Source organism: Saccostrea cucullata, unplaced genomic scaffold (genome assembly GCF_032062105.1).
Source record: "Saccostrea cucullata isolate Sc308-1 unplaced genomic scaffold, CSIRO_AGI_Scuc_v1 ctg4899, whole genome shotgun sequence".
Taxonomy (NCBI): domain Eukaryota; kingdom Metazoa; phylum Mollusca; class Bivalvia; order Ostreida; family Ostreidae; genus Saccostrea; species Saccostrea cuccullata.
Genome location: NW_026919220.1, coordinates 104,140 through 124,806, shown reverse-complemented (window position 1 = coordinate 124,806; position 20,667 = coordinate 104,140). Strand labels below are relative to the sequence as shown.

General features: G+C 32.7%; 2 protein-coding genes across 5 annotated transcripts in view; both read left to right on the top strand.

Moving 5' to 3' along the window:
- Nucleotides 1–4,705: 4,705 nt before the first annotated feature.
- LOC134282651 (zinc finger protein 596-like) lies at nt 4,706–6,481 on the top strand. Its single transcript, XM_062765050.1, has 2 exons — nt 4,706–5,255; nt 5,610–6,481. The coding sequence occupies exons 1-2, from the start codon at nt 4,920–4,922 to the stop codon at nt 5,910–5,912; spliced, it is 639 nt and encodes a 212-aa protein (XP_062621034.1). The 5' UTR covers nt 4,706–4,919; the 3' UTR covers nt 5,913–6,481.
- Nucleotides 6,482–15,717: 9,236 nt separating this feature from the next.
- The window catches only part of LOC134282596 (zinc finger protein 91-like), a 101,360-nt gene continuing 96,410 nt past the window's right edge, over nt 15,718–20,667 (top strand). For 3 of the 4 annotated variants that reach the window (XR_009995325.1, XR_009995322.1, XM_062765016.1), the window contains exons 1-2: nt 15,718–15,806; nt 18,328–18,404. Coding sequence is in view for 2 of the 4 variants with exons in the window: in XM_062765016.1 (XP_062621000.1) it covers nt 18,399–18,404 (6 nt within the window). In the remaining 2 variants the exon portion in view is untranslated. The remainder of the gene's footprint in view (nt 15,807–18,327; nt 18,405–20,667) is intronic. The other variant, XM_062765002.1, reaches the window with a different exon arrangement.

The following is a 20,667-nucleotide window of genomic DNA, read 5'->3' as shown; positions in this document are numbered from 1 at the left end:
AGGACGATCTCCAAATAATGAGGGAAGAGGAATTACCGTAAATTGCTATAAATACACAGATAAACAAGGTACTAGTCCTTCTGATCAATCAGATCTCTGTATTACTAGTATCCATCGGGTAAGTTGTAATAAATGGGAGAGCATTTACCAACAGCTTCTGTTCAATGTGTGCGTGAATTTTGATTTTCGCCTGTGACGACAAAATAAAATGCATATTTTAATTTTTTGACCCTCTTTGCATTTTATTGCGTTTTGAGGGCCACAGTTTTCAACAAACTTTATTAGTAAAATACGTGTGTAATGTAAATATCCCCGTATAAAAGTCTTGTAGAGTTCCATTTAGTTGATGTCTTTTACAATATGGATCCTTTCTAATTTTTCACAACTATATATATTACTATATATATTAGTACTAGTTTAATTGATATTGCAGCAAATACCGTCTTGTCAAATGACTAAAATACCCTAGCCTGTCTGAGTATTAGAAGTATTCAGGATAAATGAAAGAAAGTGAGAAAAATAATCAAGACGGCGGTCAAAAGTCGGCGTCTTCGATTATGTCTTCAGAGCTAATATTGTCTATGACACCACTCTTATCTTAAAATTATGTTTATTTCTTGATTAATTCATTTACAACTACAAGTGCAATGTCCACATCAAACACAATACGTAATAACAACAGTACGGCGCAAATAAATAAATACAGTATAAACAGGTACAATACATATAAATTATTTACAAAACATTTAGCTCATACAAGCAAATAATTAAAATAGAATTTCACAATCATTTCAAGCACGTAATCTTTATAACAGAACAAAAATAAAATACAAAATAATGCTTCCATGATAGGATTGGGGAAAATGGATTATCAGGAGAAAGGAGAGAGATCGATAGGATGTGGAGGGGAAGGGAAAGGGAGGCCATGAAAAAGATGGCTGATTGAAAGTTGGAGCGGTGAAATGAAATGGGATAAGAACGACATGGGAGGGTACATGTAGAATGGGCATAATTGAGTGGGACGGGATATAGCAGAGGAAAAAAGGATAAAATGGACGTGAACGGGGGAATGGGGAAGGGGGAGGGAAGAGAGGGAGGAATGGGAAAAACAGCCGCTATAAGAGAAGTGAGTTGGGCAGGGAGGGAGGAGGGCAGATGTGGGAAGCAAGGAGATTAGTTGTATAAGGGAAATGAGGAATGGAGAGTGAAAGATTGATTGGAAGGGATAGGAACGGGCATAAATGGGTCAAAGATGGAAAGAAGTAGAGTAAATGAGATAATTAAAGGGAATATGTTTTTTTTCGTAATGTTTTTTGTGGGAGGGGTAGGGGGAATACCCCCTTTAAAAACAGTTGATGCGGACCTGGCATGGTTTGTTAAAGAAACCTTTATCTAAGTCTCGCTAGGTGAAACATCTTGATACCATTAAATTTTCAACGAAAGACATACATAGAGTCCATACTTAAAAAGGGGTCACCGTCAGGTGTTTTTTTTTTTTTTTTTTTTTTTTGCAAGGGTGTTCCAATATTACTTTTCGTTGTTTTTATATACGATACACTTAATAAATCTATCCCCTCCCTTCTAGATCCCCGCACTCTACTCTATCAAAGGATGACCCTTAGGAAGAGGTGTGTGGGAGTTTTACAGGCGTCCGTATTAACGAATCAATTGACTGTATAATATTCATTCAACACACATTTATACAATACAACGTAATAATTATAGCCACTCTATGCAGCATGTAATACTAATTAAAGATTCAAAGATCGATGCCTTTATATACTTTACAGGAGTTTTTACACCTATGCAAAGTGTAAAATGTCAACTACGCTGCGCAGTTTGTCTACCGTGTTAATATAATATATACAAAAAAAATATTTTTGATATATCAATCAACTTTATCATATTTATTTTGCCTTGAAGATTATCTTTAAGTTGAAAAGTTGAAGAGTTTGAAGGAAAGTACAGTACAGTGTATAATTTTTTTTATTTGCTAGTTCATTGATTGTAATGATTGGTTGATTCAACTTGATTGCAATAATCATAATCTTTTTAAAGACCTTACAACCAAAACCAAAATTCGAATTTAACACAGATAACACTTTAATTAATTAATATAATATTATTTTCTTTCTACTTTGCCAATGAATACCGGTATGAAATTATTTTTGTTTAAATGTTGTACAATGTAGGAATCTTTTTTTTATTATTATTATTGAAGGTATATATTTTGCACACAATATCTTACAAAACTAGTGTTTTATTTATTATTTTTTGATACATGTACCTTTATTTATTTCATTTTTTAAAATCAAATGTACATAGATAGACCGATGGGGTCCCTGTTTCATGCGGTGCATCGATTCATTCAATAGGACCCAAAAGGAAATTAAAAGCAAAACAAAAGGACTAGAAATAAAGAGAATAAGTGGATATTGAATGAACACTTTCATATTTATTAAAAATAAAACTATTTAATTTGGAGGGAAAGTGTGTGTCCACCACCCCACCCTACCGGATGCCTAGAATAAGTCATCAAATTAAACTTATATTTTCATTAGATATCATATAGTAAGATAGGGTAGAATAGAGGGAGAAATATAACAATACTTTGTTATTTTCAGCTAAAATTAAACAAAGCAGAGCTCACAAGATGCTTCAATAAAAGGAGTATAATTATTTCTCAAAGAAAAGTTGAAACAATATAATATGTATTTTGCCAACATTTATGTTAACATAAAATAATTTCCTTTTGAATTATTTAGGGTTCTTTTGAGTAAATCGACGCATTCTGGTAAACATGTACATTTATATCGGGATCGACATTCCATTTTGTTTACATTCCAAAACTACACACACCTTTGCCCCCCCCCCCCTTTGCACAGACTGAACAAGGTATATATCCTAGGTTTCCTTTAGAATCTTCCGATACCTGTTTTAACAAATCACAGAATTGGAAATTTTTGGGTTTTTTTTCTTTCTTTGTCAAATGCAAAATGTACCGATGTACTGAAAAATCAGGTATGCTAGATTGCAGGTGTTGGCAGTTTTATCAATAAGCTACAAGAGCACTGGAAATTAATGTAAATATATAGTTTGTGCATAGCTTTGTTTATACATGAACGTACTGTATATTTACATAAACTTCCAGTGTCCATAGCGGTACTACATTTTGGCAGGGCAAAACTATAACGTTTGGCGAAGTTTTTATTGACAAATAATTAAGTGACGTATATTAAACAATCACTTTTGATCATATAATTATTTCACCAAACTATATCATTTTGCCCTGCAAAAGAGCACTACGGCAGTTACCATGAAACGGTCTCTATTCGGTCTATTGTGTGATTTCGTATTATACATGTATTACATGACTTCTAGGGCAGCATACCAGAATATTTGCCCCAAGATGACTGGAAAGCCTTGGGCAAATATTCTATGCTGCCCTCGAAGCCATAAAAAATAAGTATGATAACTAAATGTAATGGGAATATGGTACATCAGCCCAAAAGCAGAGGGCGAAATAATTCTCATGGGCTTTCCTGTCAACGAGGGGCAAATTTTATGGTATTGGTGCCCCAGAATTAAGTCATGTAATGTATGGTATATAACATTTTAAATAATGAATCCAAGTAAATTATCGAACATATTAATTGAACACTATGTACACATGTACTTTCAACTTGAGTAAATCCGAAATATCTGTCCTGTTTCATGACAAAATGTTTTCAGTATGCTGAAATATCAGTATTTTCTCCTCAATTAAATTATCTACCGGGGGTGATTCCTCTGTATTCAATTGAACAAATTGCAGACATTGTCAGGACATTTTGATTTTAATTTTCGCAGAATTGTTTACATTTGCTTAGCAAATCCCTCTGTGAATTTCGAATCCCAAGTTAAACACAGGGACAGGTTGATAAATATCAATTAATTTCAAACACCTAATAAGAGTTTTTATTTCACTTGATTGGTAGGGGTTATCACCAGATAAACTTTAGGGTGGTGCTTATTACCTCAAGCTTCAAAGATGATATTCTACACATTGCTGGATCATTTACATGTAAATGTCAAACAATCGTCATCTACATAAAAATCATGAAATATGTTTCTAGATAAAGATTAAATTAAAGAAGCCATTTTGTTTTTTTTTATCTTTACAGGTGATTGGGACTGCTTTAGCATCAACATCACACATTAGAAGCAATAAAGAAAAGTTGAACAACTATATGGACAGAATGACAGAAAAAAGAATGATGAGAAGAACAATAGGCATATGAAGACACAAACTGGTGACAGAATTATGCATATTATATTTGTCAGCGGAAAATCAGAAAAAAAATCAGAATTAAAGGTACATTTATGGAGGCACAAAAGTGATCAACAAAGGCTTTATAATTAAGCACATGACTCTTTAGAAGATCCAAGGTCACTTAGAATTGAAAAAAAAACTTTCATAGAATAATGAAACTTGCAATTGAGTCAGATCACATGGAGAGTCCAAATAACACTACTCTGGAAAAGGCCTTACACCAATGTGATGTTTGTGGGAAGATTTTTAAAAAATCAAGATCTTTACAGTTACACAGGAGGGTGCATGCAAGTGAAAAATCTCATAAATGTGACACATGTGGAAAAGCATTCAGTGAAATACTGCATTTGAAGGGACATATGAAGACAAAGTTAAGAGTCCTGTAACCAAAGTTAATTGTGATAAGTGTGGAAAGTCCTTTGGAAACCCAAAATATTTACAGAAGCACATGAAGAGACAGATATGCGAGGAGATTTTGAAAAAACGTAAATGTAAAAATCCATTTGTTGATATATGCAGGATGGTCAATTACCAAAGTGGGCAGACTGATAAACCAGTAAGAATTTCTATTTAAAGAAGATCCTCTCTGTGCGAAGTATGTGGAAAGATGGCCGCCTGTCTGGAAAGACACATGAGCATACACACAACAGAGAAACTGTACACATGTAATGTGTGTAAGAAAGCCTGCAGTGTAAAATCCACATTGCCTGCAAATACAGGGGCCCATATATGTAAGAAACCCTATAATTGTGAAGTGTGTAGGAAAATATTCAACCTTCCAGGACAGAAAAAGACAAATAAAGGACCTTTTCTGTGTAGTTTGTGTGGAAAGTCATACACACACTCACATAACTTACACAACCACAAAAGGACACATACTGGTGAAAGACCATATAAATGTGATGTGTGTGGTAAATCTTTTACAATATTGTCTATCTTAAAGGTACACAACTATGTAATACTTATTCCAGTTAATGTTCTAAGTTAAATACACATTCATTGTATGTTTATAAATTGCTGTAGTTCTCATTTTTTCGATTCAATTCATTTCCACATTTATAAACCGGTATTCATATGTTGTTTTTTTTTCCTTTTCTATCTTTACTCATGTATCTTTCTTTCCCCTATGTTCTATTTAAATTTGTGTCTGTATACAACTTATTGGTCATATATAAACCTGTTACTATATGTGTATTAATTAACCTTGTACCTTTGGAGAGGGCTCATATAGGCTATGCCTGCTGCCCAATCCAATTATGTATTTTACATAATAAAATATGTTCAAATCAAATCAAAGGTACACAAGCGGACACATACTGGTGAAAGACCATATAAATGTGATGTGTGTGGGAAGGCATTTATCATTTCAAATGATTTAAAGTATCACAAAACATCACACACTGGTGAAAAACGTCATAAATGTGTTGTATGTAAGAAGGCATTTACCCGACCATCGTCATTGAAACTTCACATTAGGATACATACAGGGGAAAACCCTTATAAATGTAATATTTGTGGAAAGACATTCAGCAGCCAATCATATTCCTTAAAGGGACACATGATGAGAAGACATAATGGTAAAATGAACTCAAAAATGTGATGTGTGTAAACAAAAAAAAAGATTTTACCAAATATATGCTGTACAGAAACACGAGAGGTCAAAAATTTTACAGATGAAAAAAAAAACTAATACTAGTAACTGCTCATAACATTTGATAGTTGAGGAGACCTGGATCAATCATCATGAATGTGTGTGAGATGGCATTCTCAAATATTTTACCAATGTATACTGAACAGACACAGGAGGACACATACTTTTACGAAAACACAAAAACATGATAGAAGTGAATAGTGTTAGACGGCACACACGTGATGAAATCACACACATGATCAAATCACACACGTGATCAAATCAGACAAAGCAATCGTACCTTGAAAATGTAATGTATTGGAAGGCTTTCCCTTTTTAGATTCTATAAAAAAGCATCCGAGAAGATATACTGGTGATCGATAAATTTTATGCTTAAATCAATTTCTTAATTTACATGCATGTACCTGAAATGTAATGTTTGAAAAAATATATATAGTATATATAGCATATTTTTGAAAAAATAATATCCGATAATTGTAGAATTTCAAAGAAATAAAGTACAAGTGTATGGAACTAAAATTCATAGTAATTCATAGTTTAATAAAATATAAGGAAAAATTAAAGGCTGGATAGACATTTTTATTTCTAGCTTACTTGAGAGATGAAAACTCCGATTGCCCGTTGTCCGTCTGTAAACTTTTAACATTTTCAACCTCTCAAGAACCCCAGTGCGAATTTTAACCAAACTTGGTACAAAGTATCCATGTATGCGGGGGAGTTTGAGTTGATTAAAGAAAGTGCAAGGTCTCCTTACAAGGGAATATAATCAAGAAAAGACAAAAATAGGATGGGGTCATTGAAAAAATCTTCATTCAAGAACCACTTGGTCAGGAAAGCTGAAAACTGCATTCATAGGTAGTGTAGATTTTAATATTCTAAAATCATTTACCCCATGGTAGGACAGGGTCTCGATAGGGAATCCAATTTTCAAATTGAAATACCGGTATATAAGAAAAATCTTTAAAAATCTTCCTCTCAAGAAGCACATGACCAGAAATGCTCAAACTTATCTGGAAAAACTCTGGGGTAGAGTACGTAGATTGTAAAAGTCTATTTGGCGTTTCTTTAATTTGCATAATTTATTATGTCCCTTTCGTACAAAGAAGGTCAAATCGATTTGATGCTATTGGTCGGTCTGTCGGTCCAGCATCAGTTTCTGATCTTTTTCTTCGCAGTGGTTGCGCATATTGAAATGAAATTTAATATACAGATTAATCATATGAACATCTAGATCAAGATCTGTTTTGGGTAAGATCGGTGTTTTTCGGATAGAGCTATATATGCCCTTGGACTTCAAAAAAAAATCAAAAAATTCCAACTACTTTGGAGAGGTGGGGGGATAAGTGTTTTACAAACATTTTTTTGTTAGAAATTCAAATGATGCATTAATTTTTACTAAAAGCAAATTTCTAACTCTAAAGCATCTTTTTGAAATGCAAATAAATAATTTTCATTTTATCTGAAAAAAAAAAATACAAAAAAAAAAATAATAAAATAAACATATAAAACAATTAAAAGCTAATATTGATCTTTCAATGCTAAAACCAGAACTAGGGATTTCTTTAAGATCTATAAAACAAAATTTTATTTTCAGTGAACAGTATTATATACATTACGTCAAATTGCTAAAAAATACATAAATTCTGAGGCAAAAAGTCAAAGTAATTGCTACTTTTTTAGGTGTTATAAAATGCTAGAATTGTATATAATCAGCACATGATAAGGGTAAGCATTTTTAGGTCACCTGAGTACTCAGGTGATCTATTGCTATCTGTTTTCGTTCGTCATCGTACTTTGTGCTTTAACATTTGAACATTTTCAGCTTCTTCTCTGCAACCACTCAGCCAATTTTGCATTAAGCATCTATAGGTGAAGGGGAACAAAAAATTGTGAATTTCATGGTCTCTGCCGCCTGGGGCCTGAGGGATGGGGCCAAAACCACTAAAATAATGCACTCTTTAAGGTTCTGGTGATAGGGTTGGACTGTATTGATTATATAATGAAAATACAATTAATCTTCTCTGCTCCTGGATATTAAACCAGTGATCTATGTGAATAGTTATGATGAGGAAGGTTGCCTCTTCCGAAATTGTGAATTTCATGACCCCTGGGTCAGGCGTTTTGGTGTAAGGCTGTGGCTCTAATGATTATATAGTGAAAAACACATGAATTCTTTGAAAATCTTTTCTTTTGCTCCTGGGTAATATGCCAATGATCTAAGTACATATTAATTGTAATGAAAGGTGACTCTTCCTAAATGGTTCATTTCATGACCCCTGTGACTTCCTAAATTGTGAATTTCAGGGCCTCAGGGACAGGCGTTTTTGTGTTAGGGCGGGGCTCTAATGATTATATGTAGTGAAAATATATGAATTCTTTAAAAATATTTTTCTTTGCTTCTTGGTATTATGCCAATGATCTAAATACACAGTGGCAGATTGAAGGGGGGGCGCACCCGGCGCCCACCCCCCCCCCCCCCCTAAAATTGTCAAAGTTAACGTAAATCACAGTTTCGTCTAGAAAATGTTAATATGTATACTTGATAGACCTCATTTTTACCCTACAAAATCTCTAGAATCCAGGAGCTTCCGGGGGCTGGCTACCTGGGCCCACTGGGGGCCTCAAGGCAGCCCCCAGACCCCTTGCCTACTTTTGGTGCCCCATCTAACTGCAATTCCTGGATCCGCGCCTGGTACATATTAATGATGATGAAAGGTGACTCTTCCAAAATGGTTCATTTCATGACCCCTGTGACTTGGATACCTGGGGGTGGGGAGTGGGCCGGGTTACATATTCTGAAAATAAATAATGCTTTGAAATCTGCTCTCTGGTATTAATCAATCATTTATGATGAAATAAAATATACAAAATTTTCAGAATTTTGAAATATATATGTGCCTTTAGGGTGACAAGGGTCACTTCTTCCCGTTAGGGTGGGGTGCCCAACTGGATATAAAGTGTTACTCTGATTTACATCTAAGTATAAAGTAACCAAAGTAAGCTTAAGCAAGCTAAGTGTATAGTTATGACAAGTAGAGCTTTTTAAAAAAGCTTACCGTCTTTAGCAAAATTTTAAATAGTAAACAGATCTACACTTATCAGGCCGTATAATTCTTTTGAATTTCTTGATTTCTTATTTCTACGTACATTAGCTTTTTACTGGTATTAACCCTACTTCGGTTGTCGCTCGGTAATCTCCGTAAACTGACCGAGACTTTCGGCAAAACTCGGTTGATTCCCATTCTCTCTTCAAACAAGACAGGGGAAAAGAATAATAACAAATTGTAAAGCCTGCAATCAATAACTATCAAATTTTATTTATAATGAAATTAAAGAGACTTTTTTATTTATTGCTATAAAAAATATCATGTTATTGAGAAATAATTACTGCTGATTTTGTTGTTCGTTTTGTCATTTTTTTAAGATTGGAAATCTTGCAAAATTGTTAAGTCGTACGAAAAATAGAGCATCAGAAAGTTATCTCCCTTGCCTTGAACAGCATTTCAACCAATGAAATAATTGAAAATTTTCTCATCATGCAATTTCTACCAATCACAAAAGAGAGGAAGTGCATAGTCCGAAGACTGTAAAAAACTTCAACTATACAATACCGTCTTCCAAGGAAGACGGTAATAAGCAATGGTGCCTCTTTCAAAAGGGTGTTGCTAAAACGCGGAACGGAAAACGGAACGGAAAGCGGAATTTAAAACGGAAAATATTATTTTATATTAAACCATATAAAATATATAAAATTTTCAAAAACGATATATTTTATACATTTTTAATCCCTCCTTAATGAATACAAATTTATTTAATCATTTTAAGTTTGTCAACAGACGGAAAGTGTTGGTGGTTTCAATGATCATTTCTACAGTATAAAGGTTTTGTCTGAAAAACATGGGGGGGGAGCAATATTTGTCATCTTAATGAGTCATGGTAATTGGTAAGAAAAATAAAATGTAATAAAAAATCTTCTATAATAAGATTACCCATTAGAACACCCTGCATAAACACTTGTAAAACTGGTATTTCAATTTTTATACAAAATAGAGTCGCTTTCTATCAATAAAATTAAAATCCTGGAAGGATGGAGTTGTAGATCTAAATTGTTGTACAGTTAAACTAATATAATTATCGTTTTTAACTCAACATGGTAGCTTGACCTCCTTAACCTAAATGAGTGGTTAGGATTTACTTTTATTATATAATAGGGACCATACTAGTTAGTTCATATATAACACAGGATTATTTCATTGACCATCGCATGTACATGTTATGAGAGGTGCATGATAAACGAATATATCATATTTTACTTAATTTTTCAATAATTATGACTTAAATATATCAGGATCATTGCTTTTTATGTCTTATTCATGCCGGTGTAAAGACGAATAATGACCCCCATCGAATAATGACCGGGTCATTACCCCCGATCATTATTCGACGTAGAAAATTGACCCTTTTGCCCGTAGAAAAAGTGTCACTTCCCTAAAATATTGCAGAACCCACGTGAAGAAAAATTACCCCCGTAGAAAAATGACCCCCTGTAGATTAAAGCTAAAATTTTTAGGGGCAAAAAAAGAAAAATTGGATAAAGAAGCATATTGGCCAAAATGCTCACCTGAGCTTATTGGGAATAAACTGATGATATGTTGATCTCATAACATTATACAATTATAGTTATATTTTAAGGTAAATGCAATGATTCAGTATCTAAAAGAGTAAAAGATTTATCAAGCCTTAAGGGTTAGGTAAACATTGTTTTTTGATGGTGGAAATCATCGAACTGACAGAAAAAATCAGCAGTATTATAAATTATTATATCCCCCGCTTGAAAAGCGGGATGGTATATAGTGATCGGGATGTCCGTCCGTCCGTCTGTTACGCTTTGAGGTATCCATCTCTTCTCCGCAAATCCTCATATATAAAAAGATGTGTTTGTGAAACAGCTATGCCCCTGTATGGCAACATAGCGAAGATTAACCTTTTCTTAAATGCAATTTAAATATATTGTTACCCAAAGTAGGGTCTTCTCACAAGAAATACAACTGCAAAATAGGAAAGCCCTAGCACCACTTGTTCAAAAGTAATGACTAAGGATAAGTTTTTGAACGGTAGGTCAAACTCAAAGGTCAAAGTTGATGATTTCTTAAGAAAATGTTTAATGTAACAACGATTACATATGTGAAGTATGAATACCCTAGTCCTTACCCTTCAAAAGTTATGGCCAAGGTTTAAAAAAAATCACAAGTATGGAAAACTCCAAGGCGAAGGTCAAAAGGTCAAGGTGTTTAGTATCCAATGAAAGGTAATGCCAAAAAACTACATGTTTGAAATATGAGAGTACTAGTATGTACCGTTTAAAAGTTATGGCCAAAGTAAAAATTTGGAAATTTTGTGTAAAATGGGACAAACTCCAAGGTAAAGGTCAAAATTGGTGGAACCCAAAGTAAGGTCTTGTCACAAGGAATATACATATTAAATATGAAAGTCATAGCTCCATTAAATGAAAAGTTATGGTAAAGGTTAAGGTTTTTGCGGACAAACAAACCGCCAGATAGACAGACGGACAAACAGACGAACACGATAAAACTATATACCTATATATCTTCGATTACGGGGACATAAAAAGAAATCATGGTCTTCAATTAACTTTTTATATTGATATACATTATAAAGAAGAGTTACAACAATGAAAATGTTTGGTCTGATTTTCATATTAAATTCTCTGAAAAATATACTCAGAACTGAGTAAAAGGGTGGAGTAAAACAAATATTAAGGTAGAACCTATGTCGGAAAAGTGTTTGTCACAAGATTTTCAAACTTTTCAAAATGATAAATTAGTACTTGCTTATCAATCAGTTAAGATATCATGATATGTTTCCTTGTTTTTCAATCTAGAACAGGCTGTGAAGCTTGGTATGGTATTTACATACTGCGACTTCACATTTTCAAATATTTTTAGGGGTACTTGTCATAAAGGGAATATGAAAAATCACAAAAATACTTCTTCAAACATCGTCGTTTATAAATTTTTATAACTGAATAATATTAAACAATATTTTATCAAGTATAATTTCTTTTTTATTCAATTAACATAAAAGATATGTCATCCATTAAAAAAAAATAGTCAAATGAACTCTATTATTTTTAGTCAATTATTCACCCTATATTTGTAAATATTTTTAGACGTCTTTGTCACAATGTTTTCAATCTTCAATATGATGAAGAACATAGCCAAATGATTACAAAAAATGATTAAAATATATACCTTTCCCCTCTAACTATTGAAAGATAGGCTATTTACCGATACTCATATTCTTGACCTTTTTGCACTTACACGGGATTTACTAATTAAATGACTGTTTGGGGTTACTTTCAGATTAAATATTTATCAGAAATTGTACTTTTTCTTTAAAAAGATCATATTTAATAGAAAAATTGTAATCAAACACCAAGAATATGAATAGGTAACAAATAATTGTTAAAAGGAATGCACATCATTTCATTATAGATATCTCAAAAATGTACACACGACCAAACGATCTACAACACGTACATCCTTGACTTAGACACATTTCATCAAGATACATGTATAATGATGTATTACACTATATAGCTGCCAACTAAAGATTTCTTACGATTTATGCATTCCTTCAAAATGGTTACATACCATTCAAATTATTTCGAAAGTTGTATGTACATTGTAATTTCATTACACTAGATAGTCTTGGGTTTGTCAACTTCAGGTCAAGATCTAGAAATAAAAGGTGCCTACATATTTTCTCTTATTCCAGAAATATATTGCCATTAAGCATTTTAAACCAAAAAATATATGAATTGAATCAAGATTATGTTGGCATGATTGAATTCTGTGAATTTCAAAATGCAGTATTTTCTACCATTTTTATTGAAGCTGTCAAGTACGGGAAAAAGTGGCATTGAATTAATTATGACGACTTAATGGGTTAGCACAGGTTTAACACATTTACAAGTTATGATGTCATACGAAGTAGGTTCTACGTTAAAAGAAATGTAATGAATACTGTGTACTAAATCAAAAGTTTATGTCTACATGTATAGTTTTTGCATTAGAATGACTGTGTATTTTACACTAGCCCATAGCTTTACAGAGCATATTTTAAGGTCTTATACTTACCCCACCCCCTTTCTTATTTAGGAAGAAGTCGATATTGAACAAAAGCAAAAAAAAAAACCACCCTACCTTTATTTTTCTAAAAGAAGGAATTAAAAATAAGCTAAAAATAATCTACTATTCTACTAATTTTTAACTGTTACTTTGCAACAATACTTTCAAGTATACCTCCACCAACATTTAAAGTATCATATGCTTTAATCATGGCGAAGTAAATTATGATATGATAGTACTTGTGTGAAGGCTTAACTTCATTTCAATATTTTATCTAGAGCCTCTTTCAGAATTATTGAAAGGTATAGAGTTTTATTTATATTTTTGCTTTTCATTTATTTTTTTTTTGTTTTGTTTTGATTTAACGTAATGTTCTTTTTTTTTTGGGGGGGGGATAAAAATTTCTTCCTCTTTCATTGTCAAATAGGATTTGCCAAACTTAAACAAACTAAAAGTTGAAATGACGGAAAATTTAATTTTTCCTATTAAAGAGTATTTAAACCTGATTTTTGCATGGTTTGATTTCTAAAAACAAGTGGAATATCAATCTTTAAGCAAACATTATAAGGAGGAATATTAAAAAGAAATTTTATTTACTTGACAATTAAAGAATCTCATTTCAAACACAATTTTAGCATTGAAATACTACGTGAATCTCTTAATTATTTCATACTACTTTTTGTATTTTTCTGGTTACAGAAAATGTAAACATTAGTTTCGCTGTAAAAAAGATATCCAAGTGTATATTTTGTATCACTTTAAAGGGGGTCATTTTTCAATGGGGGTCATTATTTTATAGGACTAACATATAAAATAATGACCCCCTAGGACTCTTTTTCTACAAAAAATGATTTTTTTCTACGGGTGGGGGTCATTTTTTGTCGTTGAAAAATGACCCCCGGTCATTATTCGAAGGGGGTCATTATTCGTCTTTACAGGATCAAACTTCTTTATGCTTGATATTTCTTTTCCGTTTTCCGTTCCGCGTTTTAGCAACACCCCTTTCAAAATTGCGAATTTCATGGCCTTATGCGATCTAGTTAGATGTCTGTCGTTCGTCCGCCTGTCTATCAATTCGTTTCTCTGTGAACAGTTTATTTTTTCAAACTCCTCCTACAGTTTTGGTCTATTTTCAATATTACTTGGCACTTAAGTAGACTACACAAAGATACATAAACAATTGCTCCGTTTTTGTTTTCAATAGAACGGTGTTTCCATGGTTATTAAAAATAGAATATTCGGTGAATTTCTTTTAAAACGTTACTCCTCGTACAGTTCTAATTTTGTCTTAATTCAATATAACTTTGCACACAAATAGCCTATTTACAATTAGATGCAGAATTCCATTATTGCTGTCTGTTGCAAAGTTTCAAATATAAGTGCTACTTTTCTTTTATTATGCTTACAGACCAAATCTTAATGGTAATGAATTTTCACTGGCGGATTTAGAGGGGGACCCAGCCCTCCCCCCCCCCCCCCCTTTGAGTTAAAAAAATACACAATATTTGATAAATCAATGTGTTTACGGTGTGGTTGTGGGCCCTTACCCTAACCTCAAACTGGTCGTCCCCCCCCCCCTTTTTCAAGATTTTTGGATCCGCCACTGATTTGGATACCAATATTACAAAGATCCGTGTTCGGGGAGGGGGCCCCGTTTTCTAGGGGGGGGGGTCCAAGGTCACTTTTACTTGGTTTAATGTAAACATTTGAAACCTCTGCGAATTCCGAGATCCGCGCATGCCTATGATGGACCTAAATGTGAAAACCCTATTTCGTTTGGTTTGGAGGGGGGCGGTGAAGATCCACCCTTGCTATGATATTATTGCATAGGCGTCGGAAGCAAATTGAAAGTGGAGGGACTAAAACAACGAAAAAATGTACATGTAAGCCCTAATTTGCAATGCTTATATTATGTTAATATTTGAAAAAAAAGCCCCCCCCCCCCTACTGGTTCCGACGCCTATATACACTGTCTGACTGTAAAGAGGTATTAGTACCTATATAAGTTTTACAAGTGTCCGGATAAACAAGGATCAACTGTAATATCTATTCAATATTCATGTACATGTTATTATTGTATTTATAAATAATGCATTAATACATTTAATAATATATTTATACCATGCACATATAATATTCATATAATACACATGTTATATTTTAAAGTCTACGTCCACAAGAATCTATTCTATGCATATACATGTTGTACATAATATCATTTTGTTGATTGATAGATTATGATAGATTGCAAATTAAATTTGCTTACTTAAAATCAGAATTTTTTTTAATAAGACCTTTCTATCATGCCGAACAAGATCTAATATTGCAAAAACATGCAGTTTTCTTTTCTATACATATGCATTTAACCAAGGAATTTTCAAGTATTTTTTTTTAGTAATTTTTTTTTTAAAAAAAAATTATGTTTTAAAACTAAAATTACATATTCTTGCAAACAATTTCTAACAGAACCTTTAATTTTTTGTTTAGATTTTCACTCATTTAAACCTTTTTGGTCTTCCATGTAGTTTTAGCTTCTATAAAGCGGGCCCCAGTAGGCCTAGATGTTTGTTTTCTGTACAGGTTATATTTATATCGGGATCGACATTTCGGTTTGTTTATATGCACCAAAAATGCCGCGAATCGGACGACTTGCCCTAGATCATGATTGATTCAACTCCAGTGCATCTAGCAGGTAACTTTTCCATGTAACAATAATCTTATTTTCCTTGAACAAACATGTTCCTGAAATCAACATATGAAAACAATTATAAGTATTGTTAAGAAGGATGGGGAAAATGTTTACCTCGAACACGTGTAGTCTAACGAGTTACCCGCCTTTGCCCAGTGCTTTGACCATAATTAATCGTGACAATAAGGTATGTCACTCGTGAAATTTGTCAAAACAAGGATTTTTTTGGGAAGTATATTTTGGATAAGTAATCATATAGTGTAACTCAAAATCGGAGAGAAAATGGGGAATCAATGTGCATCAATTCTGCTGATGTATGGAACATGTTTAAGTTGACCTTTTTACACTTAAATTTTTATCTCTGGTTAACATGGTTAATTACTTTAACCCTTATTATATTTTATTAAATGTGACCATGGCAATAAATGTAATCTTATTTTAGGTAAACAGTGCTCCAAGTTGCGACTAAAACGATCACATTTGCGACCAAAAAATTGGTTTTGCGACTAGAAATTAAAACTTAGTCGCATTTTCGCAACTGAGAAAATTTGGGCTGGCAACCTCCTAGTGTTGTAAAATTGGACAAATTTTACTATCGATTATCAAATTGAATCGGAAGAACATAATCGATTATATAATCGATAATTTGAACTATTCAAAAAGGTTAAATTTATTCATCCTGAGAAGTATTTTAGATCGTGTTGCACCAGGATATGGAGGTAATTCGGCGTCAACCTCTTCACCATGCACGTTCGCCATTTTGTTTACCGTCGATTAGAGTGACGTCCCTTTGGTGAATATAAGAGTTAAACCTGCTCGGCTTGAAAAATCAGGCTTGAAAAATATAGCGATCTATCGATGATAATCTTTACAATAGATTGTCGCCGATCTGGGCCTTTGAACGATGATTTTTCGATAGTCGGCGACTATCGTAACAACACTACAACCTCCATCTTTTTATGATCGGGATCAAGATTTACGTTTTCAAGATTCTCTATCAAGAAAACGTTTGAAGATATATACTTTAATTTACTTTCCAAATTATCGTATGGACTTAGACCACGTAATGTTATGACAGCATGCTGTAATAGTCAAGTTTGATAGAACCAGAAACGTATATACATAACGTTTCTGAGAGAATGGCATCCAAACGTCGTAAACTTTCTAGAGTTTATTAGCATTTGGTCAGTGGCTTGCATATCACAATTAAGTGTTTTGGCGGCATTGATAATGACTTAGTTATGGGTAGATACATAGTAGTAAGTAAACAGGTAAACATGATAAACAATTGGCAGAGTCCTGTCTCAACAACTGTCAAAATTTTATTTTCTTTTGATTAAACTCTGATTCTAGGATCAGATTACTTGTGTTCTTCTATATACAAAGGGTGGTTGTATTTAATGTTTTAAAAATATCTCGATATATTCTTCAACTAGCAAAAGATTTCTTGTCACAGTAATTAATAATCTTTAATAAAAACATAACACATGTGGAAGTTAGTTCATTGTTTTAATTGTGGTTTTCATCATGGCGAGTGAAAATTTTGTTTATGGCGACTGGAAATTCTGAAATGGCGACCAAAAAAAAATTTAGGTCGCCATTTAGCGACCTAAAAGTAAGTGCGACTTGGAGCACTGGTTAAATAGTTTGAATGATATTTAATAAATAAAAACAATGTTAAAAAGTTCTCTGGGAAATGAACTTTTAGTTGGTCGTGTGATCAAACCCGAAGGCCTTTTCAGTAGATTTGATCACGTACCAACGAAAAGTTCATTTCCCGGTGAACTTTTTAACATTGTTGTCTAATACTTATATTAACAATTGAATCGAATACATTTCGAGTTACATTGTATTCATTACATGAACAAGCCAATGTATTGCTATGTAGTGACGTGCAATGACCTAGAAGTTGTTTGATCAAAATATCGCACCGCTCTGAGATTTCTAACCGGCATTTTTATCAGTTGAAGCGGTCAATTTGGCTGGCGGCCGGTTCTTAAGGAAAACACTGTCCCCAGCTATATGAATTTAATGAATTTCATATATAGATATAACAAATTACAGATAAAGAGAAGTAATTTCATAGGTCCCAATGTGTTTGTTATAACCAGGTTTTGCTGTCACATGAAACTTATAAAAGCATCATCATGCAGATTCAAACTTTTAAAAACCATGACATTCCAAGGTTGGTTAAGGTCACAAAGAATAATCAAGGTTTTACAATGTAAAACACAAGAAAAATGTTTTTAAAATCTTCTGAGGTAAAATGCCATGTTTTTGTATTTCATGTTGTGCAGATTCAGATTTATTCAAATCATGACCCCACGATTAGGGGCCAAAATGGGTGATTAAAGTTTAACAAAGAAATATATAAGAGAGAAAATTTGTTTTTCAAGAATCACAGTGCATTGATTGATCATCTAAATGAATTTGTATGCTTTCTAAAAATTTAACATATTATGATACACAAAAAAATAATTTTAAAATAGCGTATTAACTCTACCTTGTATATGTGTCATTTTAGGAAAGAAACAACCATTACAGAATTCTGACCCTGTGGATAAGAAAGAATACTACATGTAACATCAGAAAATAATGAAGGTACATGTATGTATAAATCCTTTATAGGCAGGGTGGTGGGAATTACCGGTGGTAAATATCGCTATTTCTGTCCCAGTAAATATTGCAAATTTTATCCAAACTGGGAAATACTGGAAGATATAAAATTTCAGAAATTATTTCCTTTAAGGTCAGTCTTCACGAAAACTTTTCTGAGACACTAGCCAGTAGGGCTAGTGGATTTGACAGTATTACTAGCCCAAAGAAATTTTTAATAGCCAACGAAAAAAAAAAAGAAAGGAAATTGCAGAATTTGCTGTTGTATATCACTCTATTCCATTTAAATTTCATACTGAATTCCTTTCCTTTTGTATTTCTTCTGCTTTAAATTACCTTAATTATTTTGTTTTTTCCCCTCATTTGAATCATAAATAAATCAGTTATCATTAATAAAGATTAAATTAATTTGAACAAACAAGTTTTTTTTTTTTACATAGCTTTCTGATAATGTACATTTATTGTACATTAGCCCCTTTTCTGGTCATTAGACTTCTCATTAGACTTCTCTCCCAAAGAAGTGACTTTTTTCATATTAAATTTTCAGATACATTGTTAATATAAATTTGGATAACAGTCAACATAGTTAACTCATGTAATCCTTTACTTTTCAATTAAATGAGTTATCAGAATTAATTAAATGGGATTTCTGCATGCATTTACCATAAACGATCAAACAGAGGAAATTCGGATTACCGAAAAAAGACGATCGTTTTTATGGAAAAATAACTATGAAGTAGTGCTGCATGAATTAGATGAGGGAGTTTTCTGAAAAATAGGACTACAGTGCTTTGCTTTTTTTATTGGTTAAGATTTAAAAGCCAAGACTCTGAAAGTACCTGCTTATTTTTCACTAGCCAGTCGGGCTACTTCTGAAACAATTTTTACTAGCCCAGACCAATTTTTACTAGCCTCGGGCGTCAGGCTAGTGAGTTTTCGTGATGACTGTAAGGTTAGACGACACGTCCCACAAAAATATATAGTTTTTCCTAAGAATTTGTCATTGAAGTATAGATACTTACACAAGTTTCCTCACAAAAAATTAGGGTACCTTACCAGGCATTTGGCCAAGGTACCATAGGGTCATATTTCATATATAACCTTTATGGATTATCTTCTAAATGGCCTATAACACAATTTTTGGTGTACTTATATTTAAAAAATATTTGTAAACAATGTAGAAATTAGAAGAAAGGGACACATATGAAAAAAAAGTAATAAAATACCAAGAGATACAAAACATATATTTGAGGAACGTGTCGTCTGACCTTAATCCATTTCATCTAATTTATCTTAATATACAAAATTCAGAAGTAAACAAAACATTTATCAGAAGCTATAATTATATAAGGTTATGTTGCATAAGCACTTAAGGTTTGTTCTCTAATAAGAGAGATAACTCTAAATGACATATCAGATTTACCTAGTTGAAGTGTATTTTTTTGGTCCTTTTTTTCCCCACAAGCTAGGCTAAAATTGTTTGTATTTTACTTATAAGATACAGTCAATTCTCGAATTAACGCCATTCAATTCACTGCCATTTTGGCAATACCGCCATGATTTCCCAAGAACATTTTTCCTGCTATATAAAATTCTCTTTATAATGCCAAATTTGCATACTGCCATCCTCCACCCTGTTTTCAGAACAAATGTCCATTTTTAAGTGTCAATTATCTCGATATATACCGCCACAGGTGTATGTGGTCAGTGGCTAATTGGTTGACACTTCCTGTCGTAAAGCATGTAAAGCCAAACAAGGTACATGCAATTAAATGATTAAATAAGAATTAAATAAAGAATATTTTTAACATGAACTGTTACATGTATAACAGTTTTGTTTATTGTTAAATAAAAATCATTTAGTCAGGGCTCCACCACAAAAGTGGTTGTTGTTCGCCAAAGTTCGCCAATAACAATCTTATATTATATATTCTGATAATCTCTTCTTCAAACCATGCAAAATTTGCTTAAAAAATAATTATACGGTAGTAATTGTGAAAGTTTCATTAAAAATGATGCCATAAACAATGAATTTATTCAAGAATTCATTTTACGTACTAATATCGCGACGTAACCCAGCACGATGTTTTTTTTTCTCCAATATCAGACGTCCAGCTTTACATGCATGCACATGTACACGTCTTTATTTCATAACTGTAAATTTTGTTGTAGCAAAATTGTACATAAAGAAATTACTTGAAGTATTTTCAAATTTAGAAATATTTTTTTATATACATGTAATAATTAG

What these genes read in the sequence shown, in the direction of transcription:
- LOC134282651 (XM_062765050.1), top strand. Translation starts at nt 4,920, where the DNA reads ATGGCCGCCTGTCTGGAAAGACACATGAGCATACACACAACAGAGAAA. An exon ending in CAATATTGTCTATCTTAAAG is followed by an intron (nt 5,256 to 5,609) that starts GTACACAACTAT and finishes ATCAAATCAAAG; the next exon opens with GTACACAAGCGGACACATAC.